The sequence below is a fragment of the Podarcis raffonei genome, chromosome 11, assembly GCF_027172205.1.
Source record: "Podarcis raffonei isolate rPodRaf1 chromosome 11, rPodRaf1.pri, whole genome shotgun sequence".
In the NCBI taxonomy this organism is placed as follows: Eukaryota; Metazoa; Chordata; class Lepidosauria; order Squamata; family Lacertidae; genus Podarcis; species Podarcis raffonei.
Window position 1 is genome coordinate 57,248,838 of NC_070612.1, and position 26,310 is coordinate 57,275,147.

The 26,310-nt window shown below is 43.9% G+C and overlaps 1 protein-coding gene across 3 annotated transcripts in view; it reads left to right on the plus strand.

Annotated features, from left to right (window-relative positions):
• PTCH1 (patched 1) overlaps nt 1-26,310 on the plus strand; it is a 111,502-nt gene that overhangs the window by 80,339 nt on the left and 4,853 nt on the right. For all 3 annotated transcript variants that reach the window (XM_053409173.1, XM_053409174.1, XM_053409172.1), the window contains 8 exons: nt 856-1,165; nt 3,811-3,953; nt 9,168-9,351; nt 12,054-12,334; nt 14,459-14,596; nt 16,202-16,344; nt 20,558-20,657; nt 24,776-25,030. In XM_053409173.1, the coding sequence (XP_053265148.1) occupies nt 856-1,165; nt 3,811-3,953; nt 9,168-9,351; nt 12,054-12,334; nt 14,459-14,596; nt 16,202-16,344; nt 20,558-20,657; nt 24,776-25,030 (1,554 nt within the window). The remainder of the gene's footprint in view (nt 1-855; nt 1,166-3,810; nt 3,954-9,167; nt 9,352-12,053; nt 12,335-14,458; nt 14,597-16,201; nt 16,345-20,557; nt 20,658-24,775; nt 25,031-26,310) is intronic.

Below are 26,310 nucleotides of genomic sequence, written 5' to 3' on the forward strand. Positions count from 1 at the left end.
CGGGTGCGTGTTATAGAGCGAAAAATACGGTAATTTGTTCCAGAGGTCTGTTCTTAACCTGAAACTGTTCTTAACCTGAAGCACCACTTTAGCCAATGGGGCCTCCTGCTGCTGTCATGCCGCCGGAGCATGGTTTCTGTTCTCACCCTGAAGCAAAGTTCTTAACCTGAAGCACTATTTCTGGGTGAGTCTGTAACCTGAAGCCTATGTAACCTGAAGCGTATGTAACACGAGGTACCACTGTGCAGTGGACGCTCGGGTTGCGAACATGATCCATGCGGGAGGCACATTCGCAATCCGCAGCGCCACATCTGTGCATGCGCGAGTTGCGATTCAGCGCTTCTGCGCATGCGCGGCAGCCGAAACCCAGAAGTAACCTGTTCCGGTACTTCCGGATTTCGGCGAGTCCGTAACCTGAAAAAACACAGCCTAAAGCGTCTGTAACCCGAGGTATGACTGTATTATTTCCCTTGTGCATAGATCCAGCACTGACTACACTAATTTAGTGTGTTGGACAATCAGGATCTTGGCACTGCTGAGGGTGATTTGCAATTTGGCCTTGGCATTTTGTGCTAAGAGAAATGCTTCTAGACTTGTTGACATTGCAGGGAGATGTGGCTGCATGCAGTGCTTTTCTTCTAGAACAAAAGGTGCCAGTACTCACCATAAAGTTGTTAGAGTAAGTGCCACACTTTTAACCAGTGCTTTCCTTCCAAGAAAAAAAAGGTGCTGGTACTGCGTACATGTGAGTACCCCCAGAAGAAAAGCACTGACTCTATGTAGTATTTGTTGCATGAAACTCTTCTGAATGATGTCACTTCTTCATTTACCCTCCTTTATTCTCCTTTTTTGCAGCTTGTGGTCATTTTTCTTTTCCTGGCCTTACTTGGCCTCAGTCTTTATGGAACTACTCGTGTGAGAGATGGACTTGATCTTACAGACATTGTGCCACGGGAGACACGGGAATATGACTTCATTGCAGCCCAGTTCAAGTACTTCTCATTCTACCACATGTATGTCGTTACGCAGAAAGCGGATTATCCCAACATCCAGCACTTACTTTATGAGCTTCACAAAAGTTTCAGCAACGTGACGTACGTTTTGTTGGACGAGAAAAAGCAGCTTCCCAAAATGTGGTTGCACTACTTTAGAGACTGGCTGCAAGGTAAGGAGAAAAATAAAAACTCAGTTAACTAATCCAGATTTTCTGCAAATGTACTCTTTTCTCTTTCTGTTTTTCCCCCTGTTACAGTGGTTTTCTTTCTTCTGCTTTCCTCCTGTAGTATCCCTTTACATTTTATTTATTAAGGTTCCTTTCCTTCGGATTGGACTGTTAGAAACGATATTCCTGGTACAGGTTGAGTGGTGTACACCTACGCGAGTTTCATATGAGTTAACCATTCATTCATTTATTTTAGTTAGCTAGATTTATAGCTTGTCCTATCCCCAAGGGGTTGAGGGCATGTTACACTGTGTATAGGCACACACTAATAACATAACCCCATATACTCCCAATCATTTAATGTACTGGAATGGATTTTCTTTTTTTTTTAACAAAAAAAAAATTACGGGAAGGAGGGGATTTGTATTTTTCCACTTCCTAAATTCGTCTTATTCTGAGTTGCCCTCAGCAACTCAAGTTTTCTTAGTTGGTGCTTTGAATTCTTTTAGATGGTATTAGGATAACTAGATTTCAATAGTTGCTCTGTGCTCCTGGCCAGGTGTTGCGGGGACTGGATGTGCCATGTTTTGGCAGGCTTGCTCCATTTGCTGCTTTTGTTCTGAACCTGTTTGGCTTCAGGAATGAGTTTTATTGCAACTTTCTACATGGGAGGCAATTTTAAAGGAAACAGAGGGAGGGTTTGTAAATGGGAATTGAGCACCCAGAGCCTAGGGCTGTGTCGTTTAGGCCATGTTTTCTCCTTCCATCGCTCTTATCTCTTTATAGCTGTAGCTAACCTATCAGATCTGTAATGATGGTTTTGATTACAGCCTCTCAGTGCAGCTGTGAGGTGGGTCGGTGGATTATCCGCCCCCCCTTTCCCCTCTTCTCTCCCCCTTTCCTTCCCTTCCTCAGACATGTGGTTCATTCATCTCTTCTCACACAGCCTCCTTGTGCTGGGCTGCGGCTTACTGTTCTAAATCTGATCCAAATTTGTGCTGTGAGGTATTTTTGCCCACCCTCCCCCCCCCCAGCCTTGAAAGGGGTGGCAAAGAGGGAAATAACAGTTGAGAGTGAATAGGTGTTGGCTGTGATCTTTACACGTGCTGGCAGCAGATCCCACAACTTGTATTAGCTACACAAGTTGAACAGATGGAACAAATTGACAAAATCGTGTTCACTCACGCTGTGCTCAAGAAGGAGCTGAGTTGCCGTTTGAAGTTTGAAAGTTGGAGTGTGGGTTTCTTTTTCCTCCGGCTTTGTGGTGGAATTTCTGGTCATGTTGTTGTGTAACCTATGGCTTCAGCACCTAGTGGTAGCTGAAACAACACAGCGCTGGGTGTCTCCTTCCCATTGTGTAATTCATTTTACAGGGGAGTGAGTGAGTGGAGCTTTATTTTGGGCAATCGTCTGAATTCCTCCCCAACTCTGAAGTCCTAGTCAGTGGACACAATCCACCAGGATCCTCCATGAATTGTAGTGCTCATTAAGGAGCCTGAATGGATCCTGCACAACATAATAAGTGAGGAATGAGGAGCTTCTGTTATGGTCCCGTTTCAATTTGGAGATCACTTTTTTATTATTATCTGGAAATGTGTGCTGATGAAAGGTTGCTTGATTTGGGGGGGCGGGTTTGCCTGGGTGGGGGGCATTGTGTCTATGTGTGAGTCCTGTGCTGAATTGAGATTTATGGTGAGATGGTTCTATAACACTCTTACCTTGCTTCCTTTTGATTATTATTATTATTATTTAATAAAAAGTCTGATTTGTTGCTTTGCAAGTATATATTGTTCCTAGGGAACAGAGGGAGCAAATTCATCTCCTGGAGTTACTGTTTGCAATCTGTGCCCTCCTTTCCCTTTATTAGAGGGACATATCTAGGATAAAATTCCTGATCTGTTTCTCTTCATTTTTATCACAATGCATGTAGTGTTAACAGAGCCATATTGTGCATTAGGAGATTTCATAGCAAAGGGCCGTTGCAAACTTAAAGTTGTGCATATTATATGCTCACACAAAGGGGTTCCCCAGCCCATGTGTGAACATGAATGCATGAATACACAGCTCTATAAGTCTTTCAAAACACTGCATACACATGGAGTTCCAGCTGCCTTTCTCTCTCTCTCCATTGGATAGAAGCCATGTGTTCCGCCACACACAGCAGTGTTATGATGCCAGAATGTTTTCACGTGTGGTAGTATTTGGCTAAGTGGGTGTGGGCGGATTGGGCCAGTTCTGAGCAACAGGAGGTCTTGTCTGGAGCTTCGGCCTGGCAGTCATCCACAGCCTAGCAGGAAGATGGGAAAGGCAGGTTATGCAGCCTCTGGAGTTCTGGGAGGCTAGTGTCTCAGGCATGTGGCACCCTCCCAAACATCTGTTTGGGAAGCATGTCACAGTACTCTAGCCAGGCTCTGCTCGTTCCAGGGCTATGAGGAAGAGGCTGGAGTGGACAGAACTAAGAGTCAGAAAGAGCTCTAAGAAAGTGATGTTGATGTTGCACATTGCTTGTCAGCACTTATTCGAGAGCTGAAAACTTTCACAATCCTGCGATCTCTTCATTAGCAGTTTGAGAGAAAGGTTTTTCTTCTTTTGGTTTACAAGCTGGGTGAAAAATAACAACAACAATCTGTCCCCTCACCTTCCAACAGGGCTTCAGGAGGCTTTTGATCGCGATTGGGAATCTGGGAAGATCACATACAACAATTACAGAAATGGATCCGAAGATGCTGTTCTGGCTTACAAGCTTTTGGTTCAAACGGGTATCCAAGACAAACCCTTTGATATTAGCCAGGTAATTTAAAAAATGCTACCATAACTCTATTTGTTTAAATGGAATGATGCAAATGGGAAGTAATTTTCCTTCCTGCTTTACTGTTTGAGTAATGGTGACAGGAAACTCTAGATGAATCCCACCACACACAGGGAAGAGCTTATTCAAATGTATTCCTCATTACAATGGTGGCAATGAAGAATGAGACTTCTCTGCTACCTTTGAATCTGGACAATAATGCCCAGAGAAGCCATTTCTAAGGCTTATCATGACCCGACCACAAGGTTGAACAACCCAGGTGGCTTGCTGTGATTTGTTTTCTGAGCACTTTGTGAATAATGTTACTTACATCTGCTTCAAACTGAATGACACCTCAAGTGCAGAACTACGCTTCTGTTTAGTTTCAGTTGATTTAACCTAGAGATGTGGACAGAATCACTGGAAATGTCTGGCTGATCTCTTTGTGCATTTGAAAAACCTTCCTGGCTATTAGTATTACTGGTTTGGTCATGAAGTGACCTTCCTTGAGGTGGGAGTAATTCCTGCCCTCTTGAAGGAGACAATTGTGATACCTCTGTTGAAGGAACCATTTGTGAATCCCCTCAACCTGAATAATTACTGGTCTGTTTGCAACCTACCTTCCCCTGGCCGATGGCTATCTCAGTGGGCCCTTCAGAATCCTCTGCTACTCTAGGGTTTTCTGCAGGCCCCTATGTTGCTTCCTTATGTGAAGTCTCCCTGGGCTCCTGGTCAGACTGAACCCTGATATAAGTAATCTTTTGTCACTTTTTCATCCTTCTTATGGAACTGCCATTCCAGAAAAGCCCACACCCTGGCGATGTTTCCAGGATTTGTTCTGGCATCTGTTGTGCATTGATCTTAACACAACCATAGTTGGTTAGCCTAAGTCAGCCTTCTTCATACCTTGATCCCCAGATGTCGTTGACCTACGGCTCCCATCATCCTTTGCCAAACTGGTTGGGGTAATGAAGGCTGTAGTTCAGCAACTGCTGGGGACTCGTGGTGGGAAGAACTCTGGCCTAAATTACAGTTTGCAAGCCAGCTTCTGACTGTGGTTCCAAAGCTAGCAATTGTTCATGAAAATATTCAGGCGCTAACCATAGTGCCATACACCAACACCCTTGCAGTTTTGAAGATGCCTGTATGAAAAAGGATGGGGGCAGATTCCATGCAAGCCCATTAGGGCTCCCTCAGTTGCCTAACCATGGTTTGATGGTCAAGCAGCAGGCCTTTCTCTCTCTCTCTCTCTCTGTGTGTTTCCTGTTCTTTCCTACTACAGTACTTTATTCTTCATAACTGATTTTTAAAAATAAAATCAGCAGCAGCACCAGGCTTAGGAATGGAGGATGCTGTATTTTGAAAAAGAGATCCTAACCATTTATTTGATATGAGAGTAACCGAAATAGTTTTACATCCTGGCATCCATTCTTTTCTTCTGCAATGCATAATTTATCTTGCTGGTTTTGTAGGTCCAAGGAGCAGTTTTAACGTGCATGTATTCAACTATGTGATTTCCCCTATTTGTAGTATTACATGATACAATCTAGGAACATTTTTTAAAATCACATCTTCTGTTCTAGTCCCAGTCATGACCAAGGAATATGAATTTAAATGCACCTTGACCCCAAATCTGCTGAACTCCAGCGGGGCTTGGTTCACACAAAATGCTAAGCCAAACCATGGCAGTGTGAATGTGCAGAAGCGATTGCAGCCGCTTTGCTCCTACCTGGTTATTTTGCTGCTGTGCTGTAGTGACCTAAGCCATGGTTTGGTTTAGTGTGTGTTACCCAAATCCAGGCTCATCGTTCAGTTCTGTGCAGACAAACCACAAGCTGTAGCCAGGGTACAGCTAAACCACGAGCCCAGGTTTGGACAACCGTAGATTAGCACTGTGCAGTACAAAATGACTGGTGAGGAGCAAAGCGCTCACAATCTCCTTTCTGGAAGCCAACATAGGTGCTTATTCATGCTAGCCCATGGTTTGGATTACATGCTAGCCCATGGTTTGGATTGCATGTTAATGAGGGCATTGTTTTTAGTGAGAGACTTCTGCATTTCCCTGACCAAAAGATGAAGTGCCACCCTGCATACATCTAGATCAGGCTTCCTCAACCTTGGCCCTCCAGATGTTTTGAGACTACAATTCCCATCATCCCTGACCACTGGTCCTGCTAGCTAGGGATCATGGGAGTTGTAGGCCAAAAACATCTGGAGGGCCAAGGTTGAGGAAGCCTGATCTAGAGGCTTCTTACATCTTCTGTGCCAGCTGACACTCTTATGAATGAGAGGAACTGTGCTTCCTTTGCACCAATATGAGCGGCAAATCTGGCATAGTTTGCTTTCATTCCAATGCTTTGAGTTCAGCTTGCAAATTCTCCCAAGCCAGCTGGTTAAAAAAGAAAGAAATAGGTTTACTCAGAAGTAAGTCCCATTGGTTTCAGTAAGACCCCTGTACATGAAAGACCTACTTCCTTTAAAAATATATATATATATACTAAATATTTTCATGAAATACAAAAGAACATGCAATCTCTTTATTTTGGTTCAGATTATAAAGTCTTTGGGTTACGTTCAGTGTAAGACAATAGGGTACTCAGAGGTAGAGGGAGAGGGTGGGTGATAAACTTGCACACTTTTTTTCTCTCCCATTTTTCCAACTTGGTATATGTGTGACTTTCTTTGAACACTTTGAATAGAAAGAGAAGTTATTCAGGGCAAATTGTCATGATGTTAAAAATCTCAGATCTGTTCATGGGCATCCCAAGCTAATTGGGAGAAGGAATGATACCTCCTGACAGATCATTCTTCTTTCCTCCAAAATTGCTTCCCCATTCCTGAGTATGTGCTGAATAACTCTCCATCGTGATCATGAGAAACCCTTGCATGTGAATATGCTCATAAGGTTTGGGCAGAGGGTGTTTCCTGTATTTATATGGTCTACTTTTTTGTAGAAGCGCTGGTGCAGTATCTGAATATTCCCATAGGCTAAGCAGCTTTGGATAGTGGTGTGGCCCCATGTTTTAGCTGCAGCTTGTAGCTGTTTGTACAGTTTTATTTTACATTTTTTGGCATGGACATGTTGGGAGGGCCAGTTATGCTATCTTACACTTACGTGCGATGTAGATAGCAGTTTCTCATTAGAATCGTGTAGAATAATTCCCAATAAAAGTGCTAACATCCACCACCCCCACCCCCCGCCCCAGGTACAACAAGAAGCACCTCAAGGAACCAGTTGCTGGGCCGTCTGGGCGGGCTGCTGCTGCTGTACCCTCATGAGTTTAATTCTAGCTTCCATGCCACCAGTCCTGATCTGCTAGTTTGAACTAGCAGCAATCAGCCTGGGAACTGGAACATGGTCCCTGTGTGGAGTGCAAGTTCACGTGCGCTACAAGTTCATGCCAAACACTGCCAAAGCCCCCTTCTATCTAAGGACCCTTAAGGGAAGTGTTTAAAAGTCTGTAAAGGGAGCTGTGTCATTCCAAACTCCACTGCTTTGCTTTCAGGCAGAAAATAACATTCCAATGACCTTCTCAGGAGCTGTTTGCTAGACTCAAAAGCACGGTTTAGAGTACTTTGACGAAAGTGGTATTGGGTAATATTGAATGATGTCGATGGTTTTATTATTATCTGTACCCTATCCATCTGACTGGCTTGCTGCAGCCACTCTGGGCTGCTTCCAACAAATATAAAAGCATAATAAAACATCAAACATTTATACATATATATATATATATATATATATATATATATATATATACACACACACACACACACACACACACACACACACACACACAACAACAACAACTACAGCGGTACCTCGGGTTACATACGCTTCAGGTTACAGACTCTGCTAACCCAGAAATAGTGCTTCAGGTTAAGAACTTTGCTTCAGGATGAGAACAGAAATTGTGCTCCGGTGGTGCGGCAGCAGCAGGAGGCCCCATTAGCTAAAGTGGTGCTTCGGGTTAAGAACAGTTTCAGGTTAAGTACAGACCTCCGGAACGAATTAAGTACTTAACCCGAGGTACCACTGTACTTATCTTTATGCAATATGCAAATCCAGGGAGGAGAGAGAACCATAATCAGGTGCCCTAAGAGACTTTTTGTTTGTTTGTTTGGCAGCAAATGCAAAATGCAACATGGACCAAATGATTGCCCGTGGCTCCTGATATAATTTCTTCTGCCTGGGAGGGATAAAAGTGTGCTTCTGCCTCCGCAGAGGCTGTGAGCTGTTCTCTGCAGTTCCAAAGACAATTTGAAGACATACAGTTGTTGCATATCCTGTGGATTAATTGAATCCAGATCTCTAGATTCCAGCTTTGCTTTTTTTTTTTTTAGGCTGCTGTCACTGTTGTTTTTCACATAATTAGAAAGACCTGAAAATGAGAGTTGGGGCAGAATGAAAAATAAACAAAAGAAAACAAAACCCCTTGTGTGTCGCCCTTTTCCTGGCATTTTCTGTATATCACCCCAGTTGTTTGGAGGGACATCTTTTGTTCCTAGAAAATCCGATTCAAATTCTCCAAATTCACTTACCCACGTGACCCCTGGAAGAGTGGACTCATCTGGTTTTGGGTGCTGGGCATTTTCTGAATACATAGGTCATAGGAGGCAAGTGTTAGCAAAATTTATACAGATGTTGTTTTATTTTTATAGCTCTCCTCCATTTACTGGGTGGCATTTCCTTCAGTGTTAACAACAGAGGTTAACTGCACACAGACGTCTATAGGACTCTTGCCAGATTCTTTCTCCCCCCACCCCGACCTCCATCGATTCCTTCTTCTTTTTTTCTCTCCCTCAAAACTAGCTTTAAATATGTTTCTCCAGTTTGGTCATTTCCCCCCTCTTGGCTGCAGACAACATTTTTAGAATTTAGGTTTAATTGGCTCAGTCTTCATCTGGAACCTTCTGTTGATTTAATGTTTCTAATGAATTGCATCCAAAGCATTTTCTGTTATATGAAACCTCTTGAATATAAAAATGTAGTTTTTTCTACCATAAACAAAACTCTCTTTATGACATCTCTGCTAAGTATAAAGTCTTCTTTCAAAGGCTATTATTCCATTTTACATGCTGTTGCATAATGCCTTTCCTTCTTGTGTTAAAAGAATTGGGCATAAGTCCTAACATTCTGAACAAAAGTCCTGATTCCATCCTAAACTGTTCCTTCCTCTTCCTTCCCTCCCCTTTTTTATTTTTATTTTTTTGCAGTTGACTAAACAGCGCCTGGTGGATGCAGATGGAATCATTAACCCCAATGCCTTCTACATCTACCTGACAGCCTGGGTTAGCAATGACCCTGTGGCATATGCTGCCTCTCAAGCCAACATCCGGCCCCACCGTCCAGAATGGGTCCACGATAAAGCAGACTATATGCCAGAAACCAGGTTGAGAAGTAAGGAACGCTTCCCTTTTAATGCCTTATGGTTTATATAAGTGCCTCAGCCCTTCTCTCGAGGCTCAGCAACTCCCCAGTCAGTTGACATTGCCCAGGAGTCAGACCATAAACAGAACAATATATTGCGTTTCTTAGTAAAAACTCAGGAGACAGGTTGTGGTTGTGTAATGGAGTAGAAGAATGCCGTGCGTCGGTAGCAGTTCATCATTTTGAAAAATGAATTCTTTAATAGTCTATATCAGAGGTCTAAAACTCGTTTCATGTTAATGTGCCCTTTTCATTTTCCGTGGAAGGGGAGCCTTCAGTTCCCCGTGGTGTGCTGCCTTTGCAAATATGGAGCTTTAATAATTGGGGGTTATATTTTGTTCACTCTGAATTTGTCGGCTTGGGGTGCTAGTTGGGAAAGAGATCTGCATAAAGAGGATCCTCTGCTCTTGCAATCCGTCCCCAAGTCACCCATTTGCATTCCGAAAAGCAGTCCCAGTTTGATTCTATTTGCTTTTGCTCTGGATTTATTGGGTGAATTGCTGGTTGGTTATTGGGTGGCAGGAGTGAGGAGAGAAGAGGACTGGTACTTCTGGAAACACAACTGGATAACAAGCAAATTGTGCTTCACTGAATCCGAACCCTAAAGCTCATGGGCAGCCAGCCAAAACTTGTCTTAATGAAAATTTATAGTTGAGATTATAATAGGGCAAATCATGTTTAGTAAGTCAACGGAATGACCCTGCCGTGTTTGGAACACACAGCAGCAGCAAGAACTTAATGCTAGTTGTGTGATGGCTTTTTTGAGGGAGGAGTGGGTGGTATTGGGGACTTAGCATTGCTTTTTGAAAAGAGAGCATGGAAAATTTGGGTGTGTTGAGTCACTGAAGGATAAAAATGATCTACTTCCTGAAATAGTCGTTTGAAGTATTTAATCTTTCTTTGATTGACTGTAGCATGCTCTGAAGCTCGTTTTTAATAACCAGGGAAAATGTAAGAAATGTACTGGCCAGCTTTAAGCTTTCAAAGTATTTAACTGATTACAAATGCTGGCCCTGATTCACTGCTTCCTTTTTATGCTGTTGGGATTCCATGCTGTCAGCTATGCAATGATTTCAGAAGTATTGCCCTTCTAGCAGGGTAGTGCAAAAGTACATGAGGTTTTGCAATTCTCTCCAGTCAAATGTTAAATCCATTCTAAATCTTCAAATGTTAAGTCTTTGTTTGCTACTGTTCAGGCTTATGTAGACGGCTATCAACAAATACTAGTGTAGTCAGCACAACGGACTGGCTATTTTAAAGCCCATTTTGTATGGCAGTGGGTGGTATCACACCTTGCAAGCTAAAATACTCTTAACGTAGGTTGTTAAGGCTCTATTCCTTGACATTTTTTGTTAACAGGTATCATTAATGATGGTGTATGCTGTATTTATATGATTATCTCATTTTAACAATAGGCATTGAGGCGAAATAAAAATAAATGAAAGATAACAAAGAGACTTGTGGGATGTTAAAAACTAAAGTGATATCCAACTAAGTCAAAGATGAGTCAGTGTGGTGTAGTGGTTAGAGCAGGCATAGGCAAACTCGGCGCTCCAGATGTTTTGGGACTACAACTCCCATCATCCCTGACCACTGGTCCTGTTAACAAGGGTCATGGGAGTTGTAGTCCCAAAACATCTGGAGGGCCGAGTTTGCCTATGCCTGGGTTAGAGTGTTGGACTGGGACCTGGGAGACCAGAGTTTGAACATGAAGCTTACTGAGTGGTCTTGGTCAGTCAATCACACCCAGCCTAACCTACCTCACAAGGTTGTTGTGGGGATTAAATGTGGAGGGGAAGAACCATGTAAGACACCTTGAGCTCTGTGGAGAAAAAGCTGGGATAGAAATGCAATCAATCAATCAATCAATCAATAATTAAGTATACACTCAGCGATTTCAGAGGACCTATTCTTTGTAAGACTAACATTGGATATCATCCTGCGATTTATTGTGTGGCATAAGATTTTGTGGACTAGCCATGAGACAGTATAGCAAATTCCAAAGGAAGACTTTATTCCAGCTGTAAACTAGACTTCTGATATGTTGATTTTTAGTGAATGCTGGATAAAGTGCTTCTAAACGGCTGCTTATTGTAAACTCAGTGCTGCTCATGCTTGCAAATTTTGTGCAACATCCGTGGCCTCAATTTTATCTAGATGGTCTTTCTTGTCCCGGAACCTCCAGAGTTCTCCTTTCACCACTTGCTATATTTTCACACTACCATTATTGAACATTATAAGAACTTTTGGAGGGGTAGCCGTGTTTGTTTCTTGCAGCACTTTTAATCAGGTTTTAACTTGTCTGCAGAAAATCCAATGAGTAAAAAACGAATATGGAAACGGAATTCTTGCCACAAAGGGTGTTGGTTTTAGGGATGCTTCTATAATATTACAATGTTCATTGGGGTGTCTTTATAACTCCCAAATGTATAGCATGATAGTGGAAAGGCTTGCCTGTATCTGAAATGTACTACACCTCTTCATAATGAAATGCACTGCTTCTGCTGCATTTTGTTGGTATATCTGAATGTACCATTTAATGCAAATTAATCCATGTTGATATTCTGGCACCAGAAAGCCAAACTGCTTCATTTGCCTGTTTCACTCTGTATTCTGATACACTGTTTTCCAGCATAAGTTTATTTAAGCAGTGTGTTTTTCCCCCTTCCCAGTCCCAGAAGCTGAGCCTATTGAATATGTTCAGTTTCCTTTCTACCTCAATGGACTGCGCGACACTTCTGACTTTGTGGAAGCTATTGAGAAAGTGAGAGCAATCTGCAATAACTACACCAGCCTCGGGGTTCCCAGTTACCCCAATGGATACCCGTTTCTCTTCTGGGAACAATATATTGGTCTCCGTCATTGGCTCCTTCTGTCCATCAGCGTGGTTCTGGCGTGTACGTTCTTGGTGTGTGCCCTCTTCCTTCTGAACCCTTGGACAGCTGGGATCATTGTAAGTGTCTGCTGAAGCAAAATTCCTTTCAGCATAGCTCTTGCTACAGTCAGGAAGGTTTTGTTTATGTCTGGCTACTGATGGGGTATGCATATTGCATCATTCACGATATATTTATTCAACTTGAGGGGGGTAGGGTTCATGAAAAAGGTATACGCCTTAATAACCTTCATCCTTTGGCCTCCTCTATTTGCTTAAGTTTAAAATGAAAATAAAAGTGTCTAAACTTTTGCCCTCATTCTGATACCTAGAGGTAAAAGAAAGAGAAATTATTAAATGATTTTTTAAAAAAGCGTCTTATTATTCTAGAGAGCTAAGTGATTTTTGTGTCAAGATTTACCGTATTTTTTGCTCTATAAGACTCACTTTTTCCCTCCTAAAAAGTAAGGGGAAATGTGTGTGCGTCTTATGGAGCGAATGCAGGCTGTGCAGCTATCCCAGAAGCCAGAACAGCAAGAGGGATTGCTGCTTTCACTGCACAGGGGTCCCTCTTGCTGTTCTGGCTTCTGAGATTCAGAATATTTTTTTTCTTGTTTTTCTCCTCCAAAAACTAGGTGCGTCTTGTGCTCTGGTGCGTCTTATAGAGCGAAAAATACGGTATTTTTATTTCATTTGGAGCCACTCATAAGCAATTCATTATTACGTTCTGGACACGAACCTGTTACTTTTTGTTTTGGAATGAATCTTGTGGACTTCCAAGTAAATAGCTGAAAAATAACAGTTCGCTCTCACGCTCGCTATTTTTGCAAGCGAGTCCCAAGGTTTTCAGGGGCCCAAAGCAAGGGACCCAAGATGCTCCCCAGAGTGAAGTCCTTCCTGACATTTCTCTGGAGCTGGTTTCTTAGTTGAGCTCTGGAAGTGTTCACGGCCTGAACACAAAGAGACGCACAGGATTTCAGGGCCCAGCATCTGAGTGCATCAGTTGCTCTCTGCTGCTGGCTTGATCTGAGGAGCCCTGTGCAACTTCCTCAAGAGAGGACCAGTGTGAAAAATTGCCTGGATCCCCAAAGTTGGGTTTCATGGGGGAAGAAGAGTTCAAGGCAGGGTGTAGGAAAAATCGTCTGATGAATGTAAATTGTATAAACTAGTTTTTTTATATGTTCTGGAAAGCGCTGGTGATCTTTCAGCGCACGGGCATTCTTTTTCAAATGGAATGTTGATGTTATGCTGTCTAAACTTTACAAACTTCCCCGTAGCTTATAAAAGGGCAGAGGTAGAAAGCAATTACCAGGTTTTGTCCTATAGATGTGTGTACAGCAGGTATGTTAAAAGGCAAATGTTTAGTCTGGAGTAGCTTTCAAAAGGCATAGGCTGTGCATGTTATCATTCACGAGTCATTAGCTTATAAAATAATTTATTGCCGTGCCTATAGGGGGTGGAGTTTGCTTTCAGAAAGGGATTTTACCTTTTTAACGGAGTCTTCGGACTTTCTCCTTCTTCTCTTTCGATGCCTTTTTCGTGTTCTCTACCCCCTGCCTCTAATTGTGTTTACGAGGTAGATGAAAGAAGAAAAATAAAAAAGCCTCCCCTTAACTTTAACTGTTTGCTTTGTCCATGCCAATCCCCCCAAGTTCTTCAAAGCTAAGAGGCCCTTTGTAACCCGACACCCATCAGCTGATTATGGCATTCACTGTTTTCCATGCATTAACTACTCCCAAGTCATCTTCACTTACTCTGTAATTTGGTCAAAAGGTTGTCTGGCTGGGTGAGGGGAGCCCACATGCTGTATCTTTCCTTGCGTTAATCACTATACTGGGACTACGTAAGAGGAGGTGGAATACAGGAAAGAAGCGGAGAACGGCCCAAATGATTTCAGGCTGTATTGCCAAACAATAAGTGAAGCAAACCTGTATACTTCGATTTCTGCCTGGCTTCAAAGAAAACTATTAACTCGTGGTTTCTGAAGAGCCTAGACATTTATTTCAGTAATTAAGAATAAGAAATACCAGCGGCTCACCTTTTCATTCTCCCTCTCCATTCTCCAGATGTTTTGGACTACAACTCCCATCATCCCCTGCCAGCTGGCTGTGCTTGTGGTCCAAAACATCTGGAAGCCACCAGGTTGGCAAAGGCTGTTCTATATATAAGAGGGAAAGTTGCTAATTGCCATTTGGATCTCTTTAGGTGGTGGTGCTGGCTCTGATGACAGTCGAACTCTTTGGCATGATGGGTCTTATTGGGATAAAACTGAGTGCCGTGCCTGTGGTCATCCTGATTGCTTCTGTTGGAATCGGAGTGGAGTTCACTGTTCACATTGCCTTGGTAAGTGGAAGCTGAATATCTCATTCTGTTCTTTGATAAACCCCATTTTTTTTGAAAAAAATGCTCCCTTCATGCCAAAAAATTACATGTGGACAGTTAGTTCCTTCAAATGGAGGTTGGAATACAGTGGTACCTCTGGATGCGAACGAGATACGTTCTGGAGCCCCGTTCGCATCCTGAAGCGAACGTAAGACTGCGCGTGTGCGGGTCGCGTTTCGCCGTTTCCGCGCATGTGTGTGACGTCATTTTGAGCATCTGCGCATGCGTGAGCAGCAAACCCCGGAAGTAACGCACTCCGTTACTTCCGGGCCGCTGCAGAGCGCAACCCAAAAATATTTAAGCTGAAGCACATTCATCCCGAGGTATGACTGTAGAGCTCTTCCCCATGTATTCCTAGTTTTCAAGGAATTCTTTGATGTGGAAGAATGGAGCATTCAATCATGTAGACTCCATCCACATTCTGAAGCAATGCTGTGATAGGGTAATTGTACACTTCCTTCTTTCTGAGTATTTGAAATACTGTAATAACTTAAAACACAAATCGCACAAAAATTACAAAGCATTAATACACCCAGCTTCTTGCCCTTGTCACTGGAGTTAGATATGGCCATGCAGACCTTTGGACTGGCGCCTGGCTTCCGTAATGAATTGTACACCGGTAAATGAATTGAACCTGAATCTTGACAAGTTGGAGATGCTGTGGTTTGGTAGTGCCATTAGGTGAAGGGCCAGTGCTTGATGGAGTTGCACTCTCCTTGAAGAAACCGGTGTATAGTTTGGGGGTATTTCACTATTTCACGTTGTCACTGAACACTTGGATGTCTGTAGTGACGCAGAGTGGGGGAGCCGCAAAGCTCTGTGCGAGAACCGCGCAGGCAAAAAAAAGTCACCTGGCAACATTGTGACACCAGGTGAATGACCATGTGGATGGCCCCACTCACCTGTCAGACTTTGGCTTTGAAGAGTAGGGGAGATAATGATCTGGCCTGCCAGTGAGATCTGTGTCCTCAACCCTATGCGAGGGTAACATCTCCCCAAGCTGCTCCCCATGCCAGCGTGACCCCACCCAGAGACTGGGCCTTTTTTAATTTGCAGAAGGGGCAGCAGAGCAGGCTCTCCATCCGTGGCTTGGGACTTTTTATATTATCTCTTTTTATCTCTGCCTTAGCAACTTCCAAACCACCAGCACAAAGTAAGAAGTTGTTGGATGTTTATTATTGCCTTGTTTTTACTCTAGAGCAGAAGAGAGGCACTTGTTCTGTCTCAGCAGCCAAAACAACTTGACTAGCTTAGGTACCGCACACCTTGTCTCAGAGGCAGCGAGATGTCTTGGCCTGACTCTGCTGCAGTCACGGGGCTTAACCTCCCAGGGAGGGTTGAATTCTGACACCTCTCACTTTACAGATTAAGCCTTCTGATTGATTACAAAATAAATGTCTGCCTTAAGCCTCGTTAGCCAGTTATTCATATATGTATAGTAAGAAGAACTGTCAATTGCCAATTGTCGTTGTAGCATCTTTCCTCTCCTCTGGGGACTCCCTCCCCTTAGGAATCCTCGTAAGCTGCTCACACTATTCTGATGGCATGAACTTCATTCTTTCCCAGGCCTTTCTGACCGCCATAGGAGACAAGAACCGCAGGGCTGTCCTTGCCTTAGAGCACATGTTTGCACCTGTGTTGGATGGAGCTGTGTCTACGCTGCTCGGTGTGTTAATGCTTGCAGGATCCGAGTTTGACTTTATTGTCAGGTAAAACATGTGTGCATCCTGCCTCTCCCTTTGCTTAATTAAAATTAAATGAATGTAGCAGAGCCTCATTTATCTGACTGGGCAAGGGCGCCTGTAATGGTGACTGGATAATCCGAAATTTGGTTACGAGAATCGCTATTTCATTGGGATTAGACTATGATGTTGAGCTGTGCTGGAACACCCCGGTGAGTTCAGGAAGCTGCAAGTGCAAGTTCCTCTAGCACAGAGTTGCCTGCACTGACTGGCAGCAGCTGTCCAAGGTTTCAGGTAAGGGATTTTCCCAGCACTGTCTGGACATGTGCTGGGGAACTTTCATCCTTTTATATGCAGAGCACATCCTCTGCCCCTAAGCTGTGGCCCTTTCCTGTTCACATAAGTGAGGTTCCTTTTCATGAGAATGCTGCCATGCTTCTCCATTTACCTGCTGCTGCAGTGCTGTGCATGATGTGCTTGCTTATGCCATGGTTTTGTTTTTACTCTGCTTTATTACTCTGCTAGTTTCATTTTAGTAATAATAATAATTTTTTATTTATACCCCACCCACCCCAGCCAAGACCGGGCTCAGGGCGGCTAACAACCAATAATAAAAACAAGTTGATTAAAATACAATTTAAAAGATTAAGATACAACATTAAAACATGAGGGTGCAATCTCTTCATAGGAGGAGAAAGGAAAAAGAAAGAGGGGGCGGGGGATCAAAGGCCAGGTGGAGCAACTCTGTCTTACAGGCCCTGCGGAAAGAGATCAGATCCCGCAGGGCTCTGGTCTCAAGAGACAGAGCATTCCACCAGGCTGAGCCAGTGTTGAGAAGGCCCTGGCTCTGGTTGAGGCTAAGCTAATTTCCTTAGGGCCTGGGACTACTAGGGTGTTGTTATTTATGGACCTTAAGGTCCTCCGTGGGGCATACTGGGAGAGGCGGTCCCGTAGGTACGAGGGTCCTAGGCCATGATAGTAGCTGTACTGTATTGCAAGTACTGGATTTTGTTAAAAATGATTTTAAAAGCTTCCCGCTCAGAAAAGGCCTTATACAGCCTTATAGTTTGTTCAACAGCAACATTAAGTTATACCCAAAGAGTGGTTAGCTGGAGGTGACCTTTAACCTAAGCACTCTCCCAAACTATTTACATGCAGAGTACTTTGAGTGGAGAAGCCTGAAAAACTATAAACATCCTGAAACTGAAACTCCCTTTACCTCACCCCCGCCACTGAAGATTATAGAACAGTTTGGCTGGCCAAAATAAAAAGTTCAGGGTAGAATGTGAGCACGCAGGCACCTATAACATCACGGAATGTAACATAAAATACACAGTGAAGCCTGAAGGCCTTTCTGTCTGAAGCTAAAGGGAGCCTGTTTTCTTGTGGCTTTAATTAAGAATGTGAATACAGCAGATAAAAGCATAGAGCAAGTTTTTTTTTTCTTCTTTGGGAGGGAATTTGAGAGGGGTGATGAAATGGATCCTGTTTTGCTCCAAACAGTCTGTGCAAAGTCACTGAGCAGAAAGGCAAAAAATGTTGTCTATTTTGCAGAATTGCACAACAAATAAAACAAATCAAAAGAGCAAGTTAGTAGGAGCTGCAATTAAGGCAGACAGCAGCTAGATTGATGATGAAGAATAATTAATATAAATACCAAAAAAAGGTGTGTAAAGTTGTAATAAAGGAGGAAACTGCAGTGCGGAAACATGTATTATTGTAGTTTCTCATGACTTTATGAAATCATAACCTCTTTCTAATCTGTCTCAACCTATAAAGTAGTATACACCTTGGTGCCACTGCAACCTCCCCCAGCCCACAATTTCCCTCACCTACTTAGTACCTGCACCATGCCGCCTGGTGATCCAGCCCCAGCCCCATTTTGAGAAATGATGACTCTACAGATCAGAGTTTGGATCATGGAACAAAGTGCTCTTGGGTGTAAACTCCCCACCCCCACCCAAACAGCCACCTGCACCCTTTGAAAATCTGCTCTGTGCAGGGTTGGGGAATCTGTGGAACAGCGTGAAAGGTGGAGAAGTGGGCTTCACAGAGAAGGGGTAACTGGCAAAAGGGGGGACGACCCTCTGCTGGATCCAAATGGAAGGATTCCTTCCACAAATCCTTTTGAACCCAACCTAGTGTGCTACTGCTCTCTCTTGGTGACTGAGTGTGTATAAGCACGATAAAGAACAGCTGGAGAAAGTTTGCAATGCGTCAGGCACTGCTAACGACTGTCCCCCATTCATCTCTGTGGGACTTTTGCTCACTCTCTGCTCTAACCAAATGGACGTTACCAGTGTTTGGGTGGATTGCAGCTGTGGTCCAGTTAGGTAATAAGGATTGTAACGCCATTTTCCAATTGGAATTGAACTTTGAGGTGTTTGTTTTTTTAAACAATTAAGCAGTGTATAAATTTTATAAAATGAAATAAATGGGTATTTTAGCGCTGATGGGATGCAAATGTCTCCAATGCCTCGTGTTGATGGTGTGTCCCAGTTAGTTTACATTAGTGTAGGACATAAGCTAAGCCAGCTGGATCAGGCCAGTGCCCCATCTAGTCCAGAGTCCTGTTCTCACAGTGGCTGACCACATGCCCACGGGAAGCTTGCAAGCGGGACGTGACTGCGGCAGCACTCTGCCCAGCTGCAATTCCCAGGGACACAGGTGGCGCTGTGGTCTAAACCACGGAGCCTAGGGCTTGCTGATCAGAAAGTTGGCGGTTTGAATCCCCACAACCATTGCTTGTTCCCTGCTCCTGCCCACCTAGCAGTTCGAAAGCACGTCAAAGTGCAAGTAGATAAATAGGTACCACTCCAGCGGGAAGGTAAACGGTGTTTCCGTGCACTGCTCTGGTTCGCCAGAAGCGGCTTAGTCATGCTGGCCACATGACCCGGAAGCTGTACGCCGGCTCCATCGGCCAATAAAGCGAGATGAACGCCGCAACCCCAGAGTCATTCGCGACTGGACCTAATGGTCAGGAGTATCTTTACCTTTACTGTCTTGACAGTGGAGCTAGAACTTAGCAATTGTGCCTAGTAGCCATTGATCCTCCATGATTTGGGGTTTTTTCGGTGCTAATGCATTCCTATATGTAATCCTACTGTAATAGCATGATTTGATCTGTTTAAACCAGAGACATTGGCAAATGGGTTGCCCCCTTCTGCCTCTTTCTTCATACTGTTGCCCAAGACCCAAAGCCTCGAAATCCATTAGCTTTAAAATGCATCTTTGAGCTTAGCCTCTGTCGTCCCCCCCACCCCCCAAATGCTGGATACCCAACTAGTAAGGCTTTCCTCTTGCTGGCAGGTTTACCACAGTATTCATGAAGGATACCAGACCTTAGCCCTCAATGGTGGGAAAGGACAACCACTCGTGCACTCTCCTCTTCTTCCATAGTACTTCAGCCTTTATGTTTGAATTGGCTGACACAAAACAAGAGCATTCAGAGATGCTAAATTGTTCAACAAAAGATTAGCCTGCAATGCAGCTCTGCTATTGTAGAGTGCTCTTTCTCAGTACAATGCTCCGGCTCACCATAGAATGCCCTGCATTTTCTTTGCAAAAAGCTGGTTCCTGTGTCTAAAAAGGTTGCAATTTGAGCTATTTGGTAAAACTGGAACTCACAGAATTCAAGGCGGAAAGTTGTGATTAATGAATGGCAAGGGAAAGCCTTACCTGATACACTAGAGATTTAATTAGAGATTCTGCTGTTAGACGCAGAAGCATTTCACAGTGGATTAGCTGCTGGGAGAGGTAGGCTTCTTTTTCCTTCTAGGCTAAATTGTTTAAATTCTACACCCTTCACTTCATTTGTTTGCTTCTGCTGCTTCCCCCCCTTTTTTTTCTTTTTTGCTAATGGGGGCCCCTTTTCATTGTATTTGTGCTTTCAATCTGTTCAGTCATTCAGTTCGCATTCCATATTTTTGTGTTTGTGTAACACATTCATAAATAACATTACATGCTGCAAGATTTCGATAAATTAACAAGCGTTTTTTCTTTCTTTCTTTCTTCCCTTTTTGAACTAACACTTTGGGTTGTGGAATGTAGCCTCTCTAATCCAAAAGGTAAAAAGAAGGGGGGGGGCGTTTGAAAACCCTGCGTACTGACTTTGTACATTAAAGAAAAAACAATGTTGAGTGTTGGTGTGTTTGTTTAGTAAAATGTGTTTTATATTTTCGTTTACAGTTCTAAATCATATTTTCAGCTTTTTAACATGTAGTATGTTGAAATATTCCAGGTATTTCTTTGCTGTTTTGGCAATTTTAACAATCTTGGGTGCTTTGAATGGACTGGTGCTACTCCCCATTCTCCTTTCCCTTTTCGGACCATATCCTGAGGTCAGTATTGTATTACTTGCAAATTGTGGTTGTTCTTTTCACTGCTACTAATTATTATGTTATGTACTTTACACTTGTGCTACTTCTAAGTATGTTACACTGTTATTTGGCAATTTGGTGCAGAAAACAGAATTTTTCATTGCATATACATTGGAGTATCTGAAATCTGATGTGCTTGTGCAAATCTAACTCCTTTAACTGTTTTGTGCTAAAAAGCAGTCTGGCATAGTTGCTGACCTCTAGAGTTGCTGACATTTGCCATCAGGTGAAGAAGACGACATTCTTCCTGATATCCAAATCCATTCATATACTTATTTCTCGCAGTATCACAACAGACCACCAAGAAACAGTACTACTAAAGCTCAGAAACCATAAACTACAAGCATGGGAAGTGAGATACCACCAAATTTAATTTGCATCAATTATTGGGTGCCACAATCTGGTCACTCTTGTGGAGCTCCTTGTAGGCAGGTGCTTCCCATTTCCCCTTTATGGGCAGGGGAATTCTGTGTTCATGCGTTTAAGAAAACACCTGTACCATACATTTAAAGTACTCTTACACCACTTAAAAAGTCATGGCTTCTTCCACAGAAGCCTAGGATCTGCAGTTTGTAAAGAAGGACCTTCATTTCCCTAGTTGTTGTTGTTTAGTCGTTTAGTCGGGTCCTATTCTTCGTGACCCCCTGGACCAGAGCACGCCAGGCACTCCTGTCTTCCACTGCCTCCCACAGTTTGGTCAAACTCATGCTGGTAGCTTTGAGAACACTGTCCCACCATCTCGTCCTCTGTCGTCCCCTTCTCCTTGTGCCCTCCATCTTTCCCAACATCAGGGTCTTTTCCAGGGAGTCTTCTCTTCTCATGAGGTGGCCAAAGTATTGGAGCCTCAGCTTCACGATCTGTCCTTCCAGTGAGCACTCAGGGCTGATTTCCTTCAGAATGGATGCATTTGATCTTCTTGCAGTCCATGGGACTCTCAAGAGTCTCCTCCAGCACCAGAATTCAAAAGCATCAGTACTTGGGCGATCAGCCTTCTTTATCACTTCCCTCAGAGAACTGTAATTCCTAGAGTGGTCTAACAACCAATCCTTCTTCACAGGGTATTCGGGAAATATTCTGTGAGGGGAGTTGGGATCTCCTCACAACAACTCTCAGCCTTAACATTTAAGGTTCCGAGGGTTATTTGGAAGAACAATTGTTAAAAACAATTTTAACAATTGTTAAAAGTGGTATAAGTAAAGGGACCCCTGACCATTAGGTCCAGTCGTGGACGACTCTGGGGTTGCGACGCTCAACTCGCTTTACTGGCTGTGGGAGCCGGCGTACAGCTTCCGGGTCATGTGGCCAGCATGACAAAGCCGCTTCTGGCGAACCAGAGCAGCGCACAGAAACGCCGTTTACCTTCCCGCCGGAGTGGTACCTATTTATCTACTTGCACTTTGACGTGCTTTCGAACTGCTAGGTCGGCAGGGACCGAGCAGCGGGAGCTCACCCCGTCGCGGGATTCGAACCGCCGACCTTCCGATCGGCAAGTCCTAGGCTCTGTGGTTTAACCCACAGCACCACCCGCGTCCCTAAAAGTGGTATAATAGTGCTTAAAATGTACAGGTTTGGCTGAGAGCCCCACATGCGTGTGGAGTATTCCAAAACAGAAAGCAAACCCTTGTGCCAGTGCTAGGAATGTCTTGTCTAATTATTTATTACGTTTCCATCCCATCTTGCGCTGTCCAAGGAGCTCAAGGTGCCCACCATATCTGATCCTCACAGAAACCCCCGTGAGGTAGGTTAGGCAAGGTCAATCAGTGAGCTTCATAGCGGGGGGCGGGGGGCAAATTTGAACCCTGGTCTCCCAGTATACCACACTGCCATTCATTCAAGCTGATCACCCCCAATAGAGTGCTGGTGAGTAGGATTTGGGCCTGCTGCAAGCAAGCCTGTGCTTGCGCCATATTAAGGCCATCCCCGTTTCCCGGGGACAGTCCCCAGATTTACAAATCAGTCCCCATACAAAATCTATTGAAGTTGAAAAGCGTCCCCGGATTCATTGGAAAAAATCTGGTAGCCTTACCATAGCTGTAAGCTGCTCCTGCTGCCACCACCCTTTGCTTCCTCTGTCACAAGGCCCCATCATAATTCATCATGCATTCAGGCAAGGACAGGTAGAGGTGGCTTTTGGTGGTTCCAGGCCCCAGCCGAGTGTCCAGTTGAGTTCCAGCATCCTAATGAGGGAAATGACACTCTGCACAGGATTCCCAGTGAGAAAAAGGCTCCTGGAAGACCTCTTCAGTAGAAATTGTGTGTGGTGTGTCATTTGTCCGAGGCCAATTCCTGGCGGGGAGGAGGGGGCAGCCTCCAAGCAGCTGAAGCTGTCGCTTTCCTGTCTCAAAGTGAGATGGGATGGAGGAAGCTGTGTCAGGCCCCTTGTGAGCAACTGCAATGAAAGTTTGCAACGCCCTTGGGCCTTTGTGTGTGTTTAAATAGTCCCTTTGGGGCTCCTGCCTCCCTGAGGCAGACAGCTTTGGATCATGCCTGTGGAGTCATGAATGCTGTACTAAATTAACGCAAGTTAAACAGATTTGCCCATTTCATTCAATTTGCATGTTTGTTTTTGCTGTCAGTATTGTTCCATTCCCTCCACCCTCATCCCAAGAATTGGTTTGCCCTCAGCCTAGAACAGTTTGTGGGCTATGGGGTGGGGGACATAACGTAGATCTTTTGCAACACAGGTGGCACTGTGGGTTAAACCACAGAGCTTACGACTTGCCGATCAGAAGGTTGGTGGTTTGAGCTCCCGTTGCTCGGTCCCTGCTCCTGCCAACCTAGCAGTTCGAAAGCACAAAGTGCAAGTAGATAAATAGGCGTCGCTCCGGCGGGAAGGTAAACAGCATTTCCGTGCACTGCTCTGGTTCGCCAGAAGTGGCTTAGTCATGCTGGCCACATGACCCGGAAGCTGTACGCCGGCTCCCTCGGCCAATAAAGTGAGATGAGCGCCACAACCCCAGAGTCGGTCACGACTGGACATAATGGTCAGGGGTCCCTTTACCTTGACCTTTTATGGCACAATTAAAAATCTCTATTTTGTGTGCCCATCCACCAAACCTCAGATGGCAGAGGGACCCTGAGCAAGTCTCCAGTGCTGAATAGTGCATTGATAGTTACGTGTGGAAGGAGGAAACCTTAGGGGAGGCATTTCCAACTCCCAAGAGACTGTGATCTACTCCCAGTATAAAAAAACTGGCAGTGATCTACCCATTGTCATTGGAGGGAGGGGGAGTGTGCGTGGGGTGGGTGGATTGCCCAGAGTTGTTGAGATTTTGGGGGGAAAGATTGCACAGAGTTTTTTAGCTTTCCCCCCATAACTTTTTGTACATGATAAGGATCCCGCGATCTACCAGGATCAGCCAGGGACCTACCAGTAGATCACAATCTACTGGTTGGACATCCCTGCCTTAGGCTATTCTGGCCCCAGGCCATTTAGGGCTTAAAAAGTTAAGAGGCTATGTACTAGACTTGGAAATCGATTGGTAATGTAGATTAGAATAAAAAATCAGCTTAAGACACAGTTTGATAAAAGGTATTAAATGCAGACATTTAATGCATGCTTTGATATTAGCGGGACGCGGGTGGCGCTGTGGGTAAAACCTCAGCGCCTAGGACTCGCCGATTGCATGGTCGGCGGTTTGAATCCCCGCGGCGGGGTGCGCTCCCGTTGTTCGGTCCCAGCGCCTGCCAACCTAGCAGTTCGAAAGCACCCTTAAGTGCAAGTAGATAAATAGGGACCGCTTACCAGCGGGAAGGTAAACGGCGTTCCGTGTGCTGCGCTGGCTCGCCAGATGCAGCTTGTCACGCTGGCCACATGACCCGGAAGTGTCTGCGGACAGCGCTGGCTCCCGGCCTCTAGAGTGAGATGAGCGCACAACCCTAGAGTCTGGCAAGACTGGCCCGTACGGGCAGGGGTACCTTTACCTTTACCTTTTGATATTAGAAACATTTTAAAAATGGGAGCAGTTTTACCGTAGTTCATCTCCAAAGTGATGGGAGCTTATTTCATCAAAGTAAAGTTATTTTCTCCAGATGCTTCTACTGACACCCACTAAGAGTTTTTAAACCGTCATTCCTAGGTTTCCCCAGTCGATGGAAGGAGCAGGTTACCCACGCCATCTTCTGAGCCTGCCCCAAGCATTGTGAGGTTCACCATACCACCTGGTCATGCACAGAATGGGTCAGATTCTTCTGATTCTGAGTACAGTTCTCAGACCACGGTATCTGGAATCAGCGAGGAGCTCCATCAGTATGAGTCCACTCAAAGATCTGGTGCCCCGGTCCGCCAAGTAATTGTTGAAGCAACTGAAAATCCAGTATTTGCCAGATCCACTGTAAGTAACCCAAATCTCTGTTTCTCTTTTCCAGCTTTCTTGCATAAATCTAACATTCCATCCCTTAACTAGTTTGATAGGTGCTGCAACATAGGTGTAGATCCACATTTCTCAGATTGGTGCATGTCTTAGGGTAGAGTCTGGTCTGAAACTTCAAGCCTGTGACAGTAAGATATCCAGGCTGAGCTCCCAAACATATGACTATAATTTAGGGAAGATTCATTTTCCTACATGCACACACACACCAGTGCCCACTTTCTCTTTGGAGTTGCATACTTAAGGAACATTTAAAAAGCGAATCACCACTTGCACAGGGATAGTCACAAACATTCCTATTACCAAAGGTGCCCTTTTTACAGTAGCCACAGTTATGGAAATGGCCGCAGCAGCTTGTTCACACTAAAGTTTATCTACACTTGCATATCTGGGCACATGACTTCAAGGAGAACATAAATGCTGCATTTCTGAAAATTATTCCTTAATTTTTGGCTCTACTTGATGTGAACCTCAAAAGCATTTCAGGAAAGAATGGGAAGTGTTGGTGCCAATTCAGTACTAAAAAAGAAAATGTAGACATGGTTCTTTATATCACAATTCCCCCCCCCCCTATTTGCAGTTTTTTTGGGATATGGGAATGCGTTTGATACAGCTCTGGTAATATTGCCTCTTTCGACAGAAGAGCAAGTTTGTAATCTGGCAGGTTCTCTCACACCCACTAAGTAGCCTTGGTGAAATTAATAATGTAAAATAGGTTGGCTTGAAAAAAAGAAAACAAATCTTATCAGAGCAAAGAATGGCACATAAACCACCAGTCTTTTTTATTATTATTTCCAACTCTACAATATCTTTATTTCATTTAATTGTTATAACATGGAATATGTGCTCTAAGGTATACAGAAGATACAGTGTAAATTATTGCATTGATAAAATTCCTGTTTTCCATTCTGTGTCTATCTCATTTTGTGACTTCCCTCCACCACAACACGGCATCCTTTAATATATTTTGAACTTGTCAGCGTGTAATATATATTAGTTACTTTGGCCCCCAGAACAATCTTACAATAATTTTTTTCGCTCCTTTGCGAACTTAGTCCATGCATATCAATAAATTTGTTTTGGAACAATGTTTTGTCATATATTCTTCTAAAGAGTTCCTTTCCTTCTTAAGTTTTTGATTCAACTGAGATCTAATGGCTGCTGTCATTTTAGCCAACTCTGTGAATTCACATAATTTGCTTAACCAATCAGGGGATTAGTCATTTGCCCCTTCAAGCAGCTTA